At 31.9% G+C, this 21990-nt stretch overlaps 1 protein-coding gene and 1 long non-coding RNA gene across 6 annotated transcripts in view; one reads left to right on the top strand and one right to left on the bottom strand.

Annotated features, from left to right (window-relative positions):
• LOC134241091 (meiosis 1 arrest protein-like) overlaps positions 1-21990 on the bottom strand; it is a 39584-nt gene that overhangs the window by 3586 nt on the left and 14008 nt on the right. Inside the window, exons 12-15 of one of the 5 annotated variants that reach the window (XR_009986588.1) lie at positions 21692-21861; positions 16110-16160; positions 15938-16011; positions 14252-14536 (exon numbers count right to left, since the gene is read on the bottom strand). Coding sequence is in view for 2 of the 5 variants with exons in the window: in XM_062723177.1 (XP_062579161.1) it covers positions 21694-21861 (168 nt within the window). In the remaining 3 variants the exon portion in view is untranslated. Of the gene's footprint in view, positions 1-14251; positions 14537-15634; positions 16012-16109; positions 16161-21691; positions 21862-21990 lie in introns of those variants that run through there. The other 4 variants (XR_009986589.1, XR_009986587.1, XM_062723176.1 and 1 more) reach the window with 4 other exon arrangements.
• LOC134241107 (uncharacterized) lies at positions 17802-19585 on the top strand. The gene is made up of 2 exons (XR_009986592.1): positions 17802-18118; positions 18933-19585. It is a non-coding gene; the product is annotated as an uncharacterized LOC134241107 (long non-coding RNA).

The raw sequence follows: 21990 nt of genomic DNA, 5'->3' as shown, positions 1-21990 counted from the left end.
TGTATACTTTAATTGCTTATATATGTAAAAATTATGTTTTCAAAAATATAAATAATTGTAATTTGTCCCATCAATTCAATTCCTATGTTGAAAACATATTCGGTTAGCAATTTCAAATATATTTTAATTAAAAATACCCAAATGTCTAACATAAACAAAAACACTTACTGTATCAATAGTTATAGAAATAAACCCTATGCTTGAGAGTTCAATAGAATTCCTATTAAACAATATATTCCGGTATTTCCATTCCCAAAAGTGGATCTAATTAAGATAAACCCAATAAGAAGTACATGGAGAAGCGAAAATATTTTGTTGTGTTATCTGGATATCATCAAACCTGTCAAATTCAGAAGAACTGGTGGCTCTCAGTCTAAAGACAAAATGAAAGAGTAAGACGTGCATTGTGTAACAATGGTCGTTTACCATTAGTGTATTAACACAGCTTTTTTTTCAGGTTGCGACTCTTCATTTAATTATTGAAATGTATAATTTTAAGATATCACAAAAAATTTTAAAAAAATATTCTAGTGCAGCCATTGACTTTGCAGATTTATATAAAGGAAGTAAATTTTAGAGAGCGTGCGTATGTGTGCACCGTGTTACAATTAATGTCTTAGCTGTACTTTTAATTTTTTTTTCACATTTTTTCAACTTATCATCTTGAATTTTCTTCAGATAAACAACAATCTGTGATGCAATTTATTTTAAAGTGCTCAAACATTATTCTTTACAATTAATTTTTGATAGTATATAAACCATGAGAGATTATCATGTGTGTACATATCTTCGATTTAAATCTGAGATATATTTGTGACCTTGAATTACAATATTTTTTGGGGATTTACATGAAACCTGAAAATTATAAGTATCTTTTATACACAAATAAAATTAATAGAATTCCGATTGCTTAGTATGACCAATGAACATATTACCTTAGTAACTATTTCATGGAAAGTCCTTAAGAAAAGTAATGGTAAAAAGACAATGATACAGTCATCAGATATTTGTTCTCTAATGACGCCTACTAACCTAATGTTTGCTTTTAACAAGACTTAAAACCTGCATCAAACGATGATTAATTAGATTAATGTTAAATTGACATTCTCATCAGGAGTTAATATCGTGGGAAAAGTCAATGTTTGATATGTCATCTAAATTATTGAAGAATTTCGTCTGATTGGAACAATTAGCACTGCTTACAACATCTGCCTCATGGGGATTATTTGAACTCTCCTTTGTTTGCAATTAAGGATAATCATTCACTTTTCTTCTATTGTTCACTTAAAACGACTCTTAACTTAAATTTTTGGTCCCCCGCTTTTGCAAAATTGAGGAGACATATCTCATTCGTATGTCAGTCTGTCCCAAAAACTTTAACCTTGGTTATAACTTTTGAATGAAAAGAGATGAGACTTTCATATTTCACATGTACACTATACCGATGACAAGACTTTTCTAAATATACCATGGTTTTTGACTTCGTGACCTAATGACCTTTACCTTGAAATTTGACCTACTTTAAAAACAAATTATATTACTTTAAAGTGGACAAAACTTTTGAATGAAAAAAGGTTAGGCTTTTATATTACAAATGTACATTACATGTGACAAGACCTTTCTGTATATACTTTGATTATTTACCCATAGACCATGAACTTTTACCTACTTTTCAAAAATATTATCTTTCCTTATGGCTTTCATATTTGACATGTGCATTACATGTGACAAGACATTTTCGAGCATGCTTTTTATGCCTTGACATTTGACTTCATGTTTGACCTACTTTTAAAAAATTAATTTTGGTGATTACTATTGAATGACATATAATAGGGCGTTTATATTTGACACAGTATGCTATATGGCATGTCATACACTTAGACACTAATAGCGAGGGACAACAATTCTTTGATTTTACTTGTTTAAATTTTTTTTTCTTCACTCACACAAATAAGAGAAAATTTCTATCTTTCATCGTCAAAGTCCCTAATTTATTTAGCAGTATAACATTATCATCCACAGATGATGATTATGTCGCCCAATGCACAAAAACGTAGAATTACTTTTAATCGCGAAACAGGTTACTAACAAATAAGTTGATCAATAAGTTCTTATGATGTACCACTCGCCGATGGAGGTCTTCAAAGGACAAGGTAGGGCCAAAACTGGGCTCTTATTTAATGTAAAAATCAGAAATCTGGTAAAATTGTGATAGTTTGTAGTACGGAACCTTAACATGATGCTTGCTTTAAAACCATCAATAATTTGGATTCAAAGCTTACATGGAAAAACAGTAGGATGCAGAAGAAGAATATTTTTCCGAATGTCCTTAATTCTGGTGGAATTTCATTTCATCATATTTGAGATACTTTTCTCTTCAGAAAACATAGAGCATACGCTTGCCAATCTGAGATTTTTACAGCGCTCTGTTACAGTGTACTAGCACACCTCTTTTTGTATTCATATGAAGCAGAATTTGTCCAAAATCCTATGCGTGAAAAGAAGAAAACACTTGCTGTGGCCTTTAACTCAACATTTAGATATATCAACGACGTATTGTCATTTAACAATGGAAATTTTCATTCCTATGTCGATACGATATATCCTGGTGAGCTTGAGATAAAAGATACTAGAGTCTGACACATCTGTTTCATACTTGGATATTTTACTTGAAAAAGACGTTAATGGTAATCTAACAAGAATATCAGCAGTCTCGTTTAAAGTCATCATTTTGTAAGTTCTTTGGTCGATACAATGACCTAGTCAGCAAATACAATTTATCATTGAGTCAAATGATGACTGACGTTTTTCATACTAATTCTTAGTCCATTGTTTAAACACTGAATTGACGACGGATTTTTCCGTTATTTCCCCACCATGACAAGGAGCACACGGCAGGTGTGACCAGTCAGCAAGGAATGCTCACTGCTCCATGCACCTGATCCACCTCTAATGTTTTAGAGGTATAGAGGTCCGTGTTTGCTCTGCTCTTATTTTGTATTGTTTTATGGACTTTAATACCGTTCGTTATCTCCATATCCTTCATTACACATAGTCCCGTGGGGATCCGGGTTAGAATAGGTCCTCAGTACCCCCTTGCTTGTCGTAAAAGGCGACTAAATGGGGCGGTCCTTCGGATGAGACCGTATAAACGAGGCCCCGTGTCACAGCAGGTGTGGCATGATAAAGATCCCTCCCTGGTGAAAGGCCGTAAGTGCCGATCATAGGTCTAAAATTTGCAGCCCTTCACCGGCAATGGTGACTTCTCCATATCAGTGAAATATTCTGGAGAGAGACGTTAAACAGTATACAATCAATCAATCATTACACATAAACTTCATGTGATACTTAGGCATAAAATATTTAACTTTGGTAGATAGGCAAGCTTGTGCTTTATGTTTTCCGAAGCAAAATGTTCTGTAAAATCGATGAAAATTTGATAAAAATAAATAAAAATTCGAAAAGTGACCTACTTATTGACCTCTCTGTGACCCCTATGTGTTCAAAAACGTAGAACACATACTCTTTTGTGGCAGAGGTGACAACGGGTTTTTATGGATAAATTGTTGCATCATACTGAAAGACATGTACACCCAAAATCAAGAGCCAAAAGGGGGGTTTAAGCCTATCTTGTCCTTTAGACCTTTCCTCAGCAATACGGCCATTGAGCAGTAAAGGATCTATTGCAAACCGGACCCTCGGTTTATTCTGTCTCATCTAAAGGATTTATCTACAAGTCCCACAGTGAATTCGAACCCGCGACGAAAGTTCCTTAATCCGCGACTCTAGAGCAGACGCTCAAAGCACTGCACCACGCAGTCGACTATTTTCATGGTTTTCATCTGTATAAGTTTTGTGCTACAAGTATTAAAAGATACCAATAATCTTTTATTCATTGTGTGGAGAGCAAATCATATGAAATTATCAATCTACCATACTGTCTCAAAAATAAGTGCTTATAATTTTAAAATAAGTATCAAAAACTCAGGTGAATGAATATGTTAAAGATATATTTACCCGATCCCAGTATAAACGTTTGACATGAATTGCAAATTTTGTTTGTATAAGGAACATTTCAATGATTTCAATGATATATTGTGCAACACTGCGCTATAAATAAACTAACAATTCTTGAAAAAGAAGACAGATTATCGTTAGTCAATCAGTCCCTTTTTAAGAGAAGGCTGAGAATTGATTGCACAATCGATTCTGTAAAAAAAGAATTCCAATCAAAGACTTGTGGAAAAATATTCCAAATAAAACCGATAACATTTCGAAATATTAACTACTGTAAATGAGAAATTCTAACATTATGTTCTACAATACGTTTAACAAGTGGTGTAAATTAAATATTGAATCTAAAAGTAGACTCCATGGAGCTTTTTGAATACTAGTATAAAAAAGCAACTTTTCAAATACCAATGGCTTCAAACATATGATTTTCCACAATTTTTTAACAAACCATTTTTAAGATAAATGGCTTTTGACATCAAAGACAAATTCTTCAACAAAAATGGAACTTGTTATTGTTCATATTTTATCACTGATCATCTACAAAAATACAGAAAAAACTAGAGGTACTGTGAGCGATGAGCTCACTAAATGATACCCCCCGCCTCCCATATGGTTATAACTGGTGAAATAGTCCATCTTTTCCTGTGGCCGGGAAACCCAAAATATCTGTCGGATCAAAAAGTAAAATAGGAGGTGCACAATGGCAATATGTAATAAAGATTCTGTGAAAGTTTCATCAAATTTCATTCAGTGGTATGAGAGGAGTTGCGGATAAGAGATGGGTACCCCAAAGCGTAACAGACGGACGGACAGACGGACGGACACACATTTGGTTATATATTGGGTACATCAAGTCCAAGTCCTATTGGATACTGCTTATTGGATACAAAAAAAGTGTACACACGAGAGAGCATTATTTGGGTAGTTACTGTTCAAATCTTATTGGATATTAATCCTTGTGTCCGTATTTTATTGGGTTTTTTCTTATTGTTTTTTATTCATTCCAAATTTATTATATATTAAATATTTGCTGGTAAATTCAGACAAGACTGAAAACCTTTGGTTTTGAACCCATATTTTTGTCAATTTCTGTGATATAGCTCTTTTATTGTAACACCTAACTAATTTGTTCTTAGCAATAAGGATATACACCTGTATATTTCAATATATTTCAAAATATCTAATATTAAAATATATGAATACCTAAGTGCAAAAAAAAAAAAAAAAAAACTGAATTGTGCAAACACAAATCAACACATCTCAGACTCTGTTCAACCTTTCTTGAATAACAAAAATAAGTATTTAAGGAGGAACCTTTTTGAGTCATGACTAATCAATAATAAGCAAATGCCCATTACATGTTGGGCAGAATGAAGATATCCAACAGGCATTGGACAGGTGTTCAATACCTGTTGGGTTGTATTTTGACGAAGGGATTAAACTACCCAAGAACAATTGAACATGTGTACATTGTCCAATTCTATTTGGGTTTCGTGAATCTCCTCATCAAAATACAACCCAACAGGTAATGGACACATGTCCAACTCCTCTTGGATATCTACATCCCACCCAACAGGTAATGGACACTTGTCCAATTCTTCTTGGGTTTCTTGAATTGCTTCATCAGAATACCACCCAACAGGTAATGAACATCTGTCCAAATCCTTTTGGATATCTACATCCCACCCAACAGGCAATGGATACTTGTCCAATTCTTTTTGGGTTTCATGAATCTCCTCATCAAAATACAACCCAACAGGTAATGGACACCTGTCCAACTCCTCTTGGATATCTACATCCCACCCAACAGGTAATGGACATTTGTCCAATTCTTCTTGGGTTTCTTGAATTGTTTCATAAGAATACCACCCAACAGGTAATGATTTCTGTCCAACTCTTCTTGGATATCTACATCCCACCCAACAGGCAATGGACACTTGTCTAATTCTTTGGTTTCTTGAATTGCATCATCAAAATACAACCCAACAGGTAATGGACACCTGTCCAACTCCTCTTGGATATCTACATACCACCCAACAGGTAATGGACATTTGTCCAATTCTTCTTGGGTTTCTTGAATTGTTTCATCAGAATACCACCCAACAGGTAATGGACATCTGTCCAACTCCTCTTGGATATCTACATCCCACCCAACAGGTATTGGACACTTGTCCAATTCTTCTTGGGTTTCTTGAATTGTTTCATAAGAATACCACCCAACAAGTAATGGACACATGTCCAGCTCCTCTTGGATATCTACATCTCACCCAACAGGTAATGGACACTTGTCCAATTCTTCTTGGGTTTCTTGTATTGTTTCATCAGAATAACACCCAACAGGTAATGGACATCCGTCCAACTCCTCTTGGATATCTACATCCCACCCAACAGGCAATGGACACTTGTCTAATTCTTGGGTTTCTTGAGAATCTCCTCATAAGAATACTACCCAACATGTAATGGACACCTGTCCAATTCTTCTTGGATATCTTCATCCCTTCAATAGTATATAAATTAAAAGGTATTGGACATTCTTCTTGGGTTACTCAAATTTTTTTTTTCATCAGAAAGAAAACCCAATAGGTATTGGACATTGGTTCAACTCCTATTGGATATTACATCCCAACATTAGAATAAAAAACCCAACAGGTAATGTTTACTTGTCCAATTCTTCTTGGGTTACTCATACCCTTCATTAAAATTGTCAAATTTGTCTTGGATATGTATACTCTTGCATTAGACTGCAAACCCAATAATTATGACATTTACCTTCCCTAGTTGAATTCAAATTTATCTGCATAAGCATACATAAGTCCAAAACATATTTAATACTTTAATTCTAACATTCCACATCTCATTCAGTGTACACTTTACAAATGATAGGGAATATATAAGCATTTTGTGCCTAAACTATTTGGCTTTTAAAGAATTTTATAACTATGTTTGCAAAATTTAAATTTAAATATTGGAACTTGGAGCAAGTCATTACAGGTAGAGCAAGATGCTGAAAACCATATTGATAAATAGATCACACCCTTGATAAAATATTTGCCTTCAGTTGCTAAGATTGTGTTGTATTATATGGAAAATTTCTATAATCCTGTTTATTACAGATACATGTACAATGCATATTTTCCCTGTAATAATGAAAATACTTCTGAGATGTAAAAGAATGGATTTAAAAGTCACCGATGTTAAAAGATATTACATGTATCTCATTAATCTGGTTTGGAAATCACAAATTTATTTTTGAAGCCGATTAAACAGTTTTGCACCAGAAAACTCAGTTACAAGTACAATGAATGAATTCTTTGTATCAAAACTTTAAAATAATTTATGAACTATGTCCAAATCTTTTCGACAAATCGGGATAAAGATGTTATATCAAATCATCACTGTTATAAGTCTTAGAGCAAGAGAAAAGTCATTACATGCCCAAATTTTACATGTAAGGCTTTGATCCTATGTTTCAATAAATGTCAAAATGGTTTTATTTTTGTATCACTTCCATTCTTTCTTCTTCAGGGTCTCTCATGGCCTATACTGTATGATACCTCCATTGACCCTGCTCTTTTATATTGCCATATGTTTATCCAGTAGCAGTGGTTATGCTCAGGCAATCTTTGAAATATTCCTCATTTCATGCATCTCCTTCAAATCTGCCTCTGTCCTTTTTATTCATTCTGCAATTAGATAAAGGCATTTCTTTGCCGTATAAAACAAGTTTTTCTTGACTACAGTAAGATAGCCCTTTATGTTGATCAAACCCAACCAAGAAGTAGAATTATATTTCTTATTCAGAAATATGTATTGATAAATAAAATGGAAGAAAAACTAAATTCTGTCAACTCTTTTTTGTTTCTTCTATGTCTAACTGCATTTTCATCCTACCCCCCTATCCGCCATAATTTTATCAAAATGGAATCATCATTCAACACACAAAACGATGTTGCATATTAATTAGACAGTATGTTAGTTTCTGGTTGTTAAGAAGGAGATTTTAAAAAGATTTTACACCTATTCCTTGCAAATTTAAGACTTCTAATGTAACACTATCAGTACATTAGGGGTACATAATCTTCAAAAACATCTCTACACTTAGTGATAAAGCTTTCACATTAGTATTGTTTTTAGCCCAATGGTTCTGCTAAAGAGGATTTAAAATTGACCCAAACCTTACTAACTGCTTTGAAATTATACTGACAGGGACAGAGACACACTTGACACTCCATCCCCCTTCCTGGGGTATGCTTTGCACAAAAGAAGAAGTCTCAATAAGCCATTATCTGTGGTCCCCGGTTTCTCGTCAAATTTTAAACTTTCATTAAAAAGCTTAAGAAGTAAATTACATTGTTCTCTTACGTCTGTAGTATATGCTCCAATGTTTAAAAATTTCAAATAATTGCAAAAAAAGAACACGCGAAGCTGTGTTTTAAAGGTGGGGTCCTTTGATTTTCATGAATATCAAAAGAAATTTGTGACAGGTACCCACTTAAGAGCTTTCGTAAACATCGAGCGCAGATTTGTTCAAAGTCGACATCAAAATATAATGTGTATATTATATTTATACAGATTGTGTGAAATATCTTTGTTGAACAACAATGCGCTCTATGTCTTCTACTTCAAAGTATCATAATTTTCAATCTGTTCAGTGAGTACATTTACATAGGATTAACCTCTTGCTGACCTGCTAAGAATAGAGAATATGTCACGTGATTCCATTCCGCCACAGGTGAATACCTTTGGAAAACGTGTTTACTATAGAAAGCGACACAATCTGGTAGCTCGTATTTGAAAAGTGCAGACACCAGTTTTCATTTTTTTAAATTAAAAAAAAGTCTCTAAAGACTTCGATGAATATCACTAATATGTTAAACTTTGACGATTTTCCGGGACATTTTGTAATTCTCATGCACGTTTTAAATCGCAATATTCCTGTTCATTGCGAAAATTAAAGCACACGCGTAGATGTACATAAATACACATTTGATCAATTTCTTGCGAAAAAGAAACAAAATATTACAAGCAGAAAATACCAAGGACGTAATAATTTCTTCACATTTAATCAATGTCTAAACAAATAAACTCGCATACTGACCACTTCAATATTCAAAGCAACTTTATACTCTTGTCACGTATTTGGATGCTAGCTGCATGCATATAAAATTTTATATAAACTCGGAAAAAAAAACTTCGAATGTATTTATAATCGATAAGTAAATCGGAATATTCATTGCGGAATTTACAGCGAAGTTAAGAAATATATATACATGTCAGGCAGGTAGTATCTGGGGGACAGGTGACCCATTCTTTTCAGGGATAAATCTTGAGTTCTTCACCCCACCCCCACCCTTTACGCTGCTCCAATATGAATAAACACACATTAATTTTGAAGTTTAATTTTTTAAATAAAAAATGAGTATCTTTTTAACTCCTAATTCTACATTAATCGTTTTATCAAATTTATAAAATTCATGTTTCTTGTTTTCTTTTTCTCAGCCCCCCCCCCCTTTTACAAAAGAATGGTAGTGTATGTCTGTCTGTATTTACTGTTAATTATTATGCAATCGCTTGTGCTTTTCAAACAATCATATAAAAGAAAACTATTGTAGTGGGTAAAATATCTTGACATTTTATTCAACAATGATAGATTTTTAAAAATTATTGCGATTAGGGGGATTTTCAAAACCCCGACAAAAATACCACAAGAACTAAAAAAGACTCCTACCTACCCCAAGTTAAGAAGAATACGAATGATGCAAAATAAAATTCAAACGTATTGAAGATTATTATAACCCATCGTATATTGTTTATTATTTCTTATCTCACGCTACAATTCATCGGTTTCTTCCTTTATATATAATACCTAATTTAAATGTCTCCGCTAATTTGTATGTAATAGAGGAACCGTACTCTGTTCGAAAGAAAACGTTCCGGAATTTGTGTGTTCAGTAGGTGTTGAAAATCGGCTTGTATTTCGTGATATTCGAAGTTATAAATAATGATTGTACAAAATGTTAATTAGAAATACTTAAGTGGAAAACTCCTTTAATTAAAATTGACTAAGCTGGATAGAAGTTGAAAATATGAAAAATATGAAGTAGTGATCCTTAAATAAAATACACCTACAAGATGAAGCTATTTTATTCCTTTGAAGTGATATCTAGTATTGTTTCTTTTCCTGTATGCCACCTCTATCAGAACAAAATGTTATACATGTATTAACATAACCTATGACCGAATAGTACCACGGTATTTACTTTACAATTAATTAAGTTCTGGAACCAACCCTCAGATGCCCTAAAAACAAATGATTCAAAACTGGCAAAGGTAAAGGGCATCTGAAGAATATAAAATAAAATGATATTACAAACAAGCAAACAGTGTGCATGAAAATGTTGGCAAACACTAGAAAAAATACTAAGGTACTTTCTCAAACTCAACATGAATACTAAGGAGGTTTTATGTAGCTGTATTGCACATACCAAAAGCTTTCCTGCCGTTAAAGGTTGGTTGCCTAATAATTATGTAGTATGTACAAGTTTTTTCCTTTATTTCTTCTAATTTAAGAAGCGAAAATGTCTCTAAAAATCTTATGGTTGGCATGAAGTATTCCTGATCATTTTACTGATTACTTACAATTGTCCTATTTCTAAGGGTCATCTTCTGACGAGTGTGTCCTCTGCAATGTTCACAATTGAAGTTCCTGTTTGACCTGTTACATATTGAAAATCCTCAATGAATATGATTATGGTTTTAATTTCCATTGCAATTATTTATGACTTTTATAAAAAAATCTAAACCAATTTATTGTAACATAATACTTAGGAAAATATTTATGAATTAAATATCAATGGAAAAAAGGAATCATTATCTCCAGTTATCCTAAAATCACAAGTAAGCATTAATCATATAAATTCACATAGTTACGTAAACTCATTAGCTTTTTGTGCTATTAAATCATAGTCATCGCTGTGCAATAAAGGAAACCAAGTACTAATCCACAGCTTGGTGGCAATAAAGTTACTATCCCCGAGTAAAAAGTGACAAGCCCAAATATAGAGGCAAACATTAAAAAGTAACATTGAAAAAAAGTTCATCGTGAAAAAAGTCAAGGTATTAACTACAGATGATTCTTTTTTAAAATTAAAGTTTAATTTAATTTTCGCTAGTATTTAATCATATATAAATTAATGATTTAAAAAAAATGAAAAAAAGATTTTAAATATTCCTTTTCTGGTCATTCACTAGTTCAACTAATTAAAACGAAGCAAAAATCATTTTGTGTTCACCTTGAATCATTTAAAGCCATATGTGGCGTATGTACAATCAAAATTATTAGACTGAAATTATAAAAACTTATTATTTGTATCATTAATTTATATAAACATGATAAAGATAGAAATTTTCCGTAAATTACAAAACCTAAGTCAATTGCGTTATAAAGATATCAAATTTTAATTTAGATTCTAGAAATTTTCTCCGACTTTGAAGGAAATACAAAAGATTTAAATAACACATTACAGAGAAGATAAAGTCGTATTATTAGATGAAACAAGGTGTTCTCCGTGCTCCGAATTGTATGAAAAGCTTTAATTTAAATGTATTAACTATATTTCTTTACTTAATTTCGTATTTTTCAAAAATATATTTTTTGATCAGTTACGCCATATATGGCTTTAAATAAAAAAAGCGCAACATAATTGCATGACACTTATCATTGAGCTGATTGAGTAAATGTATATAATTTAATAATGAGATATCTGTGAGTCATATATGTACAAGCAAATATTGCTATATTAAACAAAGTAAAGGGGGGATTCAAATTAGGAAAAAAAAATGTTTTTAAGTAAATCAGTCTGGTAGTACTGCAAAATGGATGCAGTTGTGGAGATTTATGGATAATAGGAGCATGCTGTCTGGAATATTTCCATATAGGGAATTTAATAGCAAAAAGGAGTGAAAATACCGGTTGTGCTTTTCATGCATTACATGTGTATTTTAAAATTCCTAATAGCACAAGGGGATTCCTCAGTGCAGAAAACCACTAGCCCCATCCTCAAAAATGGAAGCCCCGGGTGTAGCGCGATGCTAATTACACACCCATCATGTGAAATACTTATAGCAGCCCTATATCAATTTCAGTATTGTTTTAAATTAATTAAAACAAATGCCAAAAACAATAATTTAAAAAAAAAATCAAAATAAAGCAGACACTCAAAATCAAAGACAGAAAGAAGCACTGTTTTGACTGAACGTTTTTCAGTAATACAATGAATCTCTTACATATCAGATGAGATAAACTTACATACAATTATTTAGTTGTTGTCAATTATCCCATTTATCATCATCTTAGCTCACTTTGCGATTGTAATACTGTCTACATGAACCGATAATTTACAGCTGATTTATGAACACACAATTGTTAAAATTTTCATTTCCCTTTCCAATATACATTGTCAGAACATACTTAGTTGGTTATGATATAAAATTAAATAATTAACACTTTCGATTTATTAAAGATTATCTAACAAAATACGATCATTTACTAAATACTTCTCGCCCTCAAGAGAGTTAAAAAGACAGAGAAAATTCAAAATACATACAAGCGCAACTTAGGATTAATTGTTCCGATATATCTATTTTAATTTTGTGCACAATTGTTTTCAAAATTACATTAAAATCAATTTTTCTTAAACAAGAACCCAGCAATAAATAAATATTAATAGAATAAACTCACCTTTTCTCTTGTCATTCAGACAATCTTATTGACATTGAGTGTTTCTTAGTCGCCATATTTTTTTCCATGAAAACAAACGTTGTTATGATCAGGATCAACGGAAGTTGATTTTCGGAACTCTCGAGAATTTAGAGTTCCGAATGTAAAACTGAAACACAAAACACGGTGCGTCCGTGAAAGCAACTTTTTTGGACACTTTTTTGGACAAATCGTCGTGTCCAAGTTTTGTTGGGTACTAACCTGCAAATACCCAATTAGGGTGTTTTAAGCATATTCAGCGACACTTCTTATTGGGTATACCCAATAAGCAAAAAGTACCCAATAAGTACAATCTTGGCATGAAAAATACCCAATAAATGCACTCTCGTAAACACGGACAGACGGACGTACAGACGGACGGACGGACGGACGGAAATACCGATTACCATATACCCCCACTTTTCAAGCGGGGGGTATAATAAGCTATTGAAACGATGATGGAGTTCCTGGTTGACAATATTTACTCTTTGGATATTACATCTGTTGGAAATGCAATGGCACTAATCGTGCACCTTTATTAGCCAATCATTTCTTTTAAATACTTCTATAAATCAAAGTTTATATGGAAAAAATATTCATAAAAAGCAAACCCTTGCTGTAAGATACAAGATATCCCGGTATATTTTGAACGTATTATCAGTTAACAGAGTTCCTTTCATTCATATGTCGACTCGATATATTTCAATGACTCATAATGAAAAACATAGAACAAAGTCATGCCTTTTCAGACGGGAGACACGCTACCGTTGTTGTAAAGATTTCCGCAATCCCATTAAAAGTAAGATTTTTGCAAATTTTATTGTCCTTTAATGTCCCATGTACTCAACAGGGAATTCTGTCTGATATATTTTACACTATACACTGTATATTTATTTTAAATATGACTATGTATTACCGTGGTACTCCATCATTTTGTTAAAAGTAGGGGGCACGGTGTGACATGTTGAAATAGTGCAGGTTGACAATAGGATCTTTACTTCTCTTACTTCGCCTTTTCAAGAAGTTTGTGTTTTTGCTATGATGATTTAAGGAATCATCGTCTATTTTGTTTGGGATGCCTGGGCATCAACCATAGTTGGAAACGTGGAATAATTTGCATAACGGGCAAAGCTCAAAGTTTCCAACTGTCGTTTACGTCCTTTGCATACCCAACAAATTAGACAGCTATTCCATATATTTAATTTATATCTCAAAAAATGTACATACAGATATAAAAATGCTGTCCTATACGTTTGAAATACAGGAAGCCTCCCATGTCAATTTCAATTGTCCCCGTCCACTGACGTCAGACACGACAATTCACGAGATAGACATGCAAATCTACTCACCTAACTTCCAAAGAAGTATAATTTAAAAAATGTGCATTTCTTAAATATACAATTGTACAAGAAAAAAAGTAGATGTGAGTGATGATTTCTTTATTACATCTTGCCTCTTTTTAGCTTTAAACTATTTCAAAAGTTCTTTTTAAGTGTCATTTAAGAAAACAAAACAGACATCAAATAAAAGAATACTTTATAAATTATGAATACTTAATCCAGGTATTCAGTAAATGAACCCAGTCAACAAATTCCACAACAACAACACCCTTTATTCAACATATCAATAGGGCACTATATTCATATGATATTGGTCAACAGAGAAAAATCACAGTTAAGCACTATTTCAAATTCAATCTTTGATTTAACAAAGTTCATGCATAGCCTTGAAGTCGAGTAAAAAGCAGAGCCGAACTGTCTCCCCCTGTATATGAAAAAGGAAAAACAAAAGCCATGAAGCAATTTTTTACTGTGAAAAATATAAATAATTTATTATAAGAGATGATATAATAATACAAGTACATAGTAAAATGTCATAAGTTATCACTGTTTGAACTGAAGGTTTAATATCTTTTGACTGCGAATTGAAAAAAAATATATATCATAAAAAAGGAGTAAAAAGCAGAAATTTTCAACTTTCTGATATATTTTTTTGAGGGCTGGGTGGTTGTGGCCATTTTTAGACTATATTGATCTCCTTTAGAAGAAGAGCTCCTTACAAAGATATACAAAAATTAAGAATTTGCAGTGATTGTACAATAGAATTTTAAAGTAGAATCCTTTTGATTTTAAAATAAAAACGTACGAAAATTTTCTTTGATGATGACTTTCAAATGATGGTTGATAGCTTTAGATTTAAAAATTTGTTCCTTAAATAATTATCCATAAACATCGATAAAAAGAAAGTATCTGCATCTTTGACTGTTGTTATTTTACCCAGCAGCTTACAATATGGATAATCAGCAGTATCTTCATCGCAGCTAGTCATAGCACTGACCCTCCAAACACACACCCTATTCAAACCCACCCACTAATGTATTGATGCATAATTTGTAATTGAAAGTAAACGCAAGTAAACAAGGATTGATTGAAGAAAAAAAAATTCATTCACATCTTTATGGTAAAAAAAAATAATGGGTACTCCGTGTTAAAAATGTAAGCAAATGTTTATTTATCACATTAATGTATATCCTATTTTTGTTTCTTTAAAAAACATTCATAGAGAAAACCAAAAACTACAGTTGAAAATACACAGGATATGATCCTTAAGTCTATGATCCAAAAAATTGGTCCATTTCAGTGGATGTTTGGTCTAAAAACAACCATCAGACGCATGAAAACGCGTGTTGCCGGTGTTAAGGAGGGGAAAATGACACAGAAATATGGTAAATTTTAAATGTAACAAGAAGAAGTCTCATGTTTGTTAAAGCAGTTTTATTATGTGTAAGAAAACGTACATAAATGATTTTTTTTTTTTTGGTCTAAATATGCAGACAGAAATTTCGAATGACCCAAAGTATAGCTAGTGATCAAAATCAAGTAGAATTTCGAACAGCATCTTCCATACAGTGATAAAATGACAAGTTTCTTGATGAAAGATGTTCGATTTTTTGCTTAGGCATTTAAGTAGCATTCTTGAAATGAATGTGCAATACTTTTTGTGCTGATTCCCAAACACGATTTCATGTACTCTACTACTCTAGTTTCCCCTCCCCCTCTCTCAGAAAGTAATCTTGTACATATAGTTAAAACAGATTATGCTTCAAAAGATTGATCATAAGATTTCCCCTGGGCTTTCATCATATTTTCAATTTAAAATATTAACCTTTTCGAGATGCTTTAAAACCTCTAGAAACATTCTTCTGATGAATAGATTAACTGTTGTAATTTGTCTTCTTTCTTCAAAGAACAAAAATTGGGAGTAATTATCCACAATGAGGGTTTCAGTAAACAATGAAAGACAAATGAAAAGTAATCGAAATAGCAGTCATGTTTACCTGTTCTCTTAACAAATATTGGACCCTGATACACACTGAGCGATCCATCATCTGGAAAGAGGCGGAACTAGTAAAAAAGCTATAGGGAAATAGATTAGCATTGTGATTGATCAAATCCATACTGGATTTGTGCATATGCAATAAATTAGGGGCTATTAGCGTTTTCCCTATGAATACCTATAGGACAATCTCATGCAATAATGTTTTCTTAGACTAGAGACTGATATAAGCGAATTGATCAAGGAAAAGCACAAACAAGTAAAGCATAGAAATGAACATAATTGTACAAACGAAAATGTTATTAAAACATTCCTGTTAAAATCAAGGAAAGGCATAAGTAAAGCATAGAAATTGACATTATTGTACAAAAGACAATGTTATTAAACCATTCCTGTTAAAATCAAGAAAAAGCAATAAGTAAATTATAGAAATTGACATTATTGTACAAACGAAAATGTTATTAAATCATTCCTGTTAAAGTCAATGAAAAGCATATTAAGTAAAGCATAGAAATTGACATTATTGTACAAATGAAAATGTTATTAAACCAGTCCTGTTTAAAAAAATTACTCTTTCACAGAATTAATTTAGAATGAAAGGGTACCATTCCCTTGTATTGTGTTTTAAAATCATACAAAAATAAAATTGGCGTACAGAGTAAATATAGATTTTCGAGGAATCCACTATATTGATAGAAAATATTTTTTTTATACTGCGTTTGTTCAAAAACAGAATTTTTCATCTCAAATAACATTCTGAGTGCGGGAAGAGATTCAATAGTGTTTAAACCTCGTTGATTTCTTACAGGTTATATTTAATACTACTTTTTTGGATCATGTTTTGTAAGATGCAATGAAAGTTTTTCAATTTTTAATGATTAAACTGAATGGAGACTTTAAAAACAGTGGCAATTAGAATATTCTATTCCCTCATATGAAACATTCGATCTATCGACTTGCCGCGTGAAGAACTCTTGAGAGTAAACAACTTTAAAATTCAACTAAACAAGTGAGCTGTTTTCATTCATTTTTCTCTACAAGAAACTAATCAGCGCCACAGATTCACTCATAAACTATAGCTAAACATAATTATTACAACCGACAGAAAACACACACCAAGAACTAATTATTTTAGAAGACTCGACACTGGCTGGTGGTCAGGTATGTTTTATAATCTATTATGCTCAGCACAAAATTCATTTAATTCGTGTTTGTATACTTTGAGATTATAATATTAATATGCTTGATAAAAAAAATCGAATAATAAGTTGCAATACCTTTTAGATAAACACTTACTTCATTTTTCTTGTATATTATTCTGCATGTGCTCCTTATGCTAACGATTACAATTTGTCAGGAACCACACATCAATGTGCATGAAAAATAAACAGGGAATTGTCCAAATTTATTCCTTCAAATTTATAGTTATGAACCATCAATGTTTATATATAATGTCTTTTCGTCTACAGATTAGACTATCCGACTACATGTATTAAGATTCGTAACATTAGATTTTTGATACTCCCCAATTTTTTTTAAAAATTCTTTATAACAATCTTTAATCATTCTTCCAAAAGCACAATTTTTTTGCAGTTTTGGATATTTCTTTTCAGAAACTCATGCCGAAATGGCATCAAAAGCTTATAATATGTTTAACTCTCTCTACACTTTCATAAAACGGATTAGCGGCGGCCAATTTGATTGATAGAAGCAGCGTATACATCATATGATTACGTTCGGATCATATTTCATTCTCCAAGATAAATGTCATATTAATGTTTATATCAAACAATTAAATTTGTCGCGAGACAATATAATCATCTAGCAATCAGCATCACCAGTAGTGCCGAGAGGTTCCTACTCTTTAAGTTTTGCGTGTTACTTAAAAAAATTGTTACGCCAGTGACGCAACAAACGTTAAGTAAACTGAAGGAGTGAATACTGCCTTTAAAAGTTTTATAAAAATCTGTGCGAGATAATATTGGATACGACAATAACTTCAATTACAAAGTAAGTTATTCAATGAATATCACTTTTGAAAAAAGTATATGATTTTTGATACATTTATATTTGTAAAATTCATTCAAGTTGTTCAATGTTCTTTAGCTTTTCTGGGGTGCAGGAGTATTGGGAAATTGTTTGCCAATTGGCAAGTAATTTTATTTCTAGTTAAGGAATTAATTAGTTTAAATTTCTATAAATACAAATTAAACCTACTTTAAATAATACAAATCCATTTGGCCTTCGTTGCATTAATAATAGGATGACAGTAAATATAAGTATACAGTAAATAAAATACAAATTTATCCTTTTTTTCCTAAAAATTACAATTGAAAAATTTTGGTCGGGGCATATAAGAATTCTGGGCGACAAATTGCTCGATTTAAAACAATTACTGCAGATTCCTGAATATGTGAGAAAAATTATTTATCGTGTAATTTCGCGAGAGGCACTGCTCGCGAAATAAAACTACTCGCTTCTTTATTTTTATGTTGCTGAAATCAATGAAAATTCTCTCGATCAACCGTCCACTCACGAATTTTTGTGTTTTGCGATTTGACGTCAAAGAAGCATTTTGTCATAATAAGTACTCGCGAAAAATAAGGAATCTATAGTTATAAAATCATTTATGAAAACATCTGCAATGGACATGTGGAATATGACAAATTTTAACCAAATCAGCTCTTTCCTATCCCTTGCGATTTAGTAATCTCTATAGGTTCTCCAGTTTGTGAAGTTTCTATTCATTTTCATCAAGATATTTATTGCTTTCAGTTGCAAAATAATTGAGGACTTTAATGCAAGCAAATTGATTTCCTTTCAGATAAATAATGATGGTAGTTTTTCGATTCTGGTGTGTAGGAATTGTACTCCTGGTCATGAACGTATCTGCCATACCAGTATATGATGATCGAAGACCGAGTTATTATGATACATCAGAGAAATTCCTCCCGCAAAAAAGACCATATAGTACATTTTTCCGGATCGGTAAATCTCAAGTGAGACATTCGCCAAGTATGGACGATGTTTTTGTCAATAAAATGGGGGATGCATTGCATGGACAAGATTATATTCCCGAATTAATTGACGAGGAACAAAGGGCAAATTTTAATGCGGACAGATTTATTACTGGTGGTTTGAAGGATTCTCTCCTGGACAACAATTCAGAAGAGCAGCCCATTCCTTCTAAAAGAGGAATGTTTCGATTCGGAAAAATGCCTTATTTCATGAGAAATGGACGGACCTTTTTACAGACTTATTATGACAAACCAGATACAGTTTCTACAAAATCTCAATTCTGGAGAATTGGTTAAAAGATCTTTTCCATTCTAACATTTAAAATGAAAGATAGAAATAAACACGCATATCACACCAGTTAAACTTTTCATAAGTTATTTTGGAATAAATTTGTCTGACTTAATACTTTGAGCAATCTTTTATTTGTTCTGATTAAAAGTGGTTTTAGACAGTATATAATGTATTATTTAAAGTGGCGTGACATGAAGTGATAATATCTTTTCAATATGATACATTTCAAACTTCAGACGACTACTGTCCCCCATTGTTTAGACTATCTTTGAATATTTTATGAAAAAGAAATCAAACGCGATTCCACCTCCGGTGTCTGGCTTATTTTTGAATATGAAAGCCGAGGGATAATAGAGAAATCTCTATTTAATTAATACATAAGATGAAAAACATATGCTTATATATAATATATCATATGCTGAAATCAATATATCTTAAACAAATTCTGAATTCAATACTGTTCAAAAAGTTACCAAGAAATTATTCATTCATATGAATAAGGTGATTCCTTAATATGCAAGACATTGTTCTTTAACATCATAACAAAATTATACACGTGTAATATATCAGAGAAATTAAAACCTGTCTTTTTAGTACAAGTTCATATATCTAATAAAATGTGTAACTTTCGGCTTCTATAGTAAATTAGTACATATTGTAAATCACTTTTTATTCGCGAGAATCTTAATTTCGCTTTATAACGCGAGTCTGTCTGCTCCTGAAAAATTTTACAATTGAGAAATAAATTCCTTAAATGATGTTTTATAACTTTACAATTGAGAAATAAATTCCTTAAATGATGCTTTATAACTTTACAATTGAGAAATAAATTCCTTAAATGATGCTTTATAACTTTACAATTGAGAAATAAATTCCTTAAATGATGCTTTATAACTTTAGCTTGGTCAAATAAGGTGTTTCGGGGCATAATTTGTAAGTACACGAGATGAAAAATCTATATTAAGGAGGCTGTGGGTCAACAAAATTAACCATCATATTTAACTTATTTTTTTACACATGATATCTTAAGCTGTCAACTATCATTTGGCAAAGAAAAATTTCACACATTTTAGTTTTAACATTTGACAATTTTTGTTTATCTTCATATAGAGCTTCAAGGAGATCATTATAGTCTAAAAATGGCTGCGACCCCCACGGCCTCTTAAACTGTCATTTCTAATGGAAAATTAAGAAAAACAATCATGATATTAATATGGGAGTTTTTTTTCCATATCAGACAGAAAATGTATCAAGATTGCCTACAGTCCTTCAGAAAATGGTAATTTGTATGTTCATGGCCTCTTCTTTAAAACAGTGTCAAATTTAGTCTAGAATAGGTATCGGGACTGCTTTTCATGAAAATACTTTATTTTCTACATAATTCAAATAGAGCCGTAAAATACGGGAAAAAGAAAGTTGAAAGTGATTACAAGTGAGTATTTACAAAAGAAACCACATTGCGCAACAAATAAATCTCTCTTATAAATTCCGAATATCTACATATACCTCGCAAAAATAATGTGTGGCGATATAATTGTGCTATACAGTACTCAAAACATAATCATTCCTTAAAGCCATTGACGCAAAGAAGATTTTCATTTAAGCTGTTAAAATTTCTTTTTGGGCTTATGAGGGCTGGGTGATTGTAGCCATTTTCAGACTTTATTGATCTCCTTCAGGGAAAGAGCATCGATATACAAAAGTGATGAAATTTAAAACTAAAAAGTATGATCTTTTTTCTTTTCAAAATGATGGTTGACAGCTAAGGATATCAAATTTAAAAAGATACATGTAGTTATTATCTGGTTTATTCGTTGACTCCCCAGCCTCCTTATGTTTAAACAAACAACAGATCATTCAAAAAAGGGTTGTTTTGCTCAAATTGTCATTTTTTGTTGTTGTAAGTACATTTGTCTTTGTTTGTTTGATCTGTGTGTGTTTTTGTTTTGTTTTGTTTTTGCTTTTGTTTGTTTCTTTGTTGTTGGTCGGTTTGTTTTGTTTTTTGATCTGATATATTTACATTCTAAAGCACAAAATAAACGGGAATCATTTTGTAATATTCTGGGTATGGTGTTTGGATTCTTGTTAATCCAGAAAAACTTTTAACGACTTAGCATGTAAATATGAATCCTATTTTATTTTCCTCTCAATTATTTACATTTTTTAACAAGAGTTCAAAGGGCAATCATTTAGATATTTTTTTCTTCCATTTGTATCTTTTTACACTAAATAGTATATATACTGTTTCCATCAATAATAAATTCTTAATTTTACCTTCAAAGTTCATGTGGAAATTCAATAAGTGAATTTAGATGACCGACTTTAAAGGGAAGAGGTGATGGTTTTCTATTTGTGTTTCCTTTCGCTGCTGAACTTCGTCGTCCTGTGTTGTCTATTCTTAAAGTAGCTCCAGGACAGGTTTGCTTGGATGGAGAAATACTTATCTACCAAAAACAACGAAGAGAAAATCCCTACAAAATACTAGATACTTTTGATTTCAAGCAATAATGATTCCTTTTTGTCTTACTCGACATATATATTATTAATGACTTTTAATATCTAGTAATCCTATT

Source organism: Saccostrea cucullata, unplaced genomic scaffold (assembly GCF_032062105.1).
Source record: "Saccostrea cucullata isolate Sc308-1 unplaced genomic scaffold, CSIRO_AGI_Scuc_v1 ctg854, whole genome shotgun sequence".
Taxonomy (NCBI): domain Eukaryota; kingdom Metazoa; phylum Mollusca; class Bivalvia; order Ostreida; family Ostreidae; genus Saccostrea; species Saccostrea cuccullata.
The sequence above is the reverse complement of the archived record's forward strand: the minus strand, read 5'-3'. Positions and strand labels throughout refer to the sequence as shown.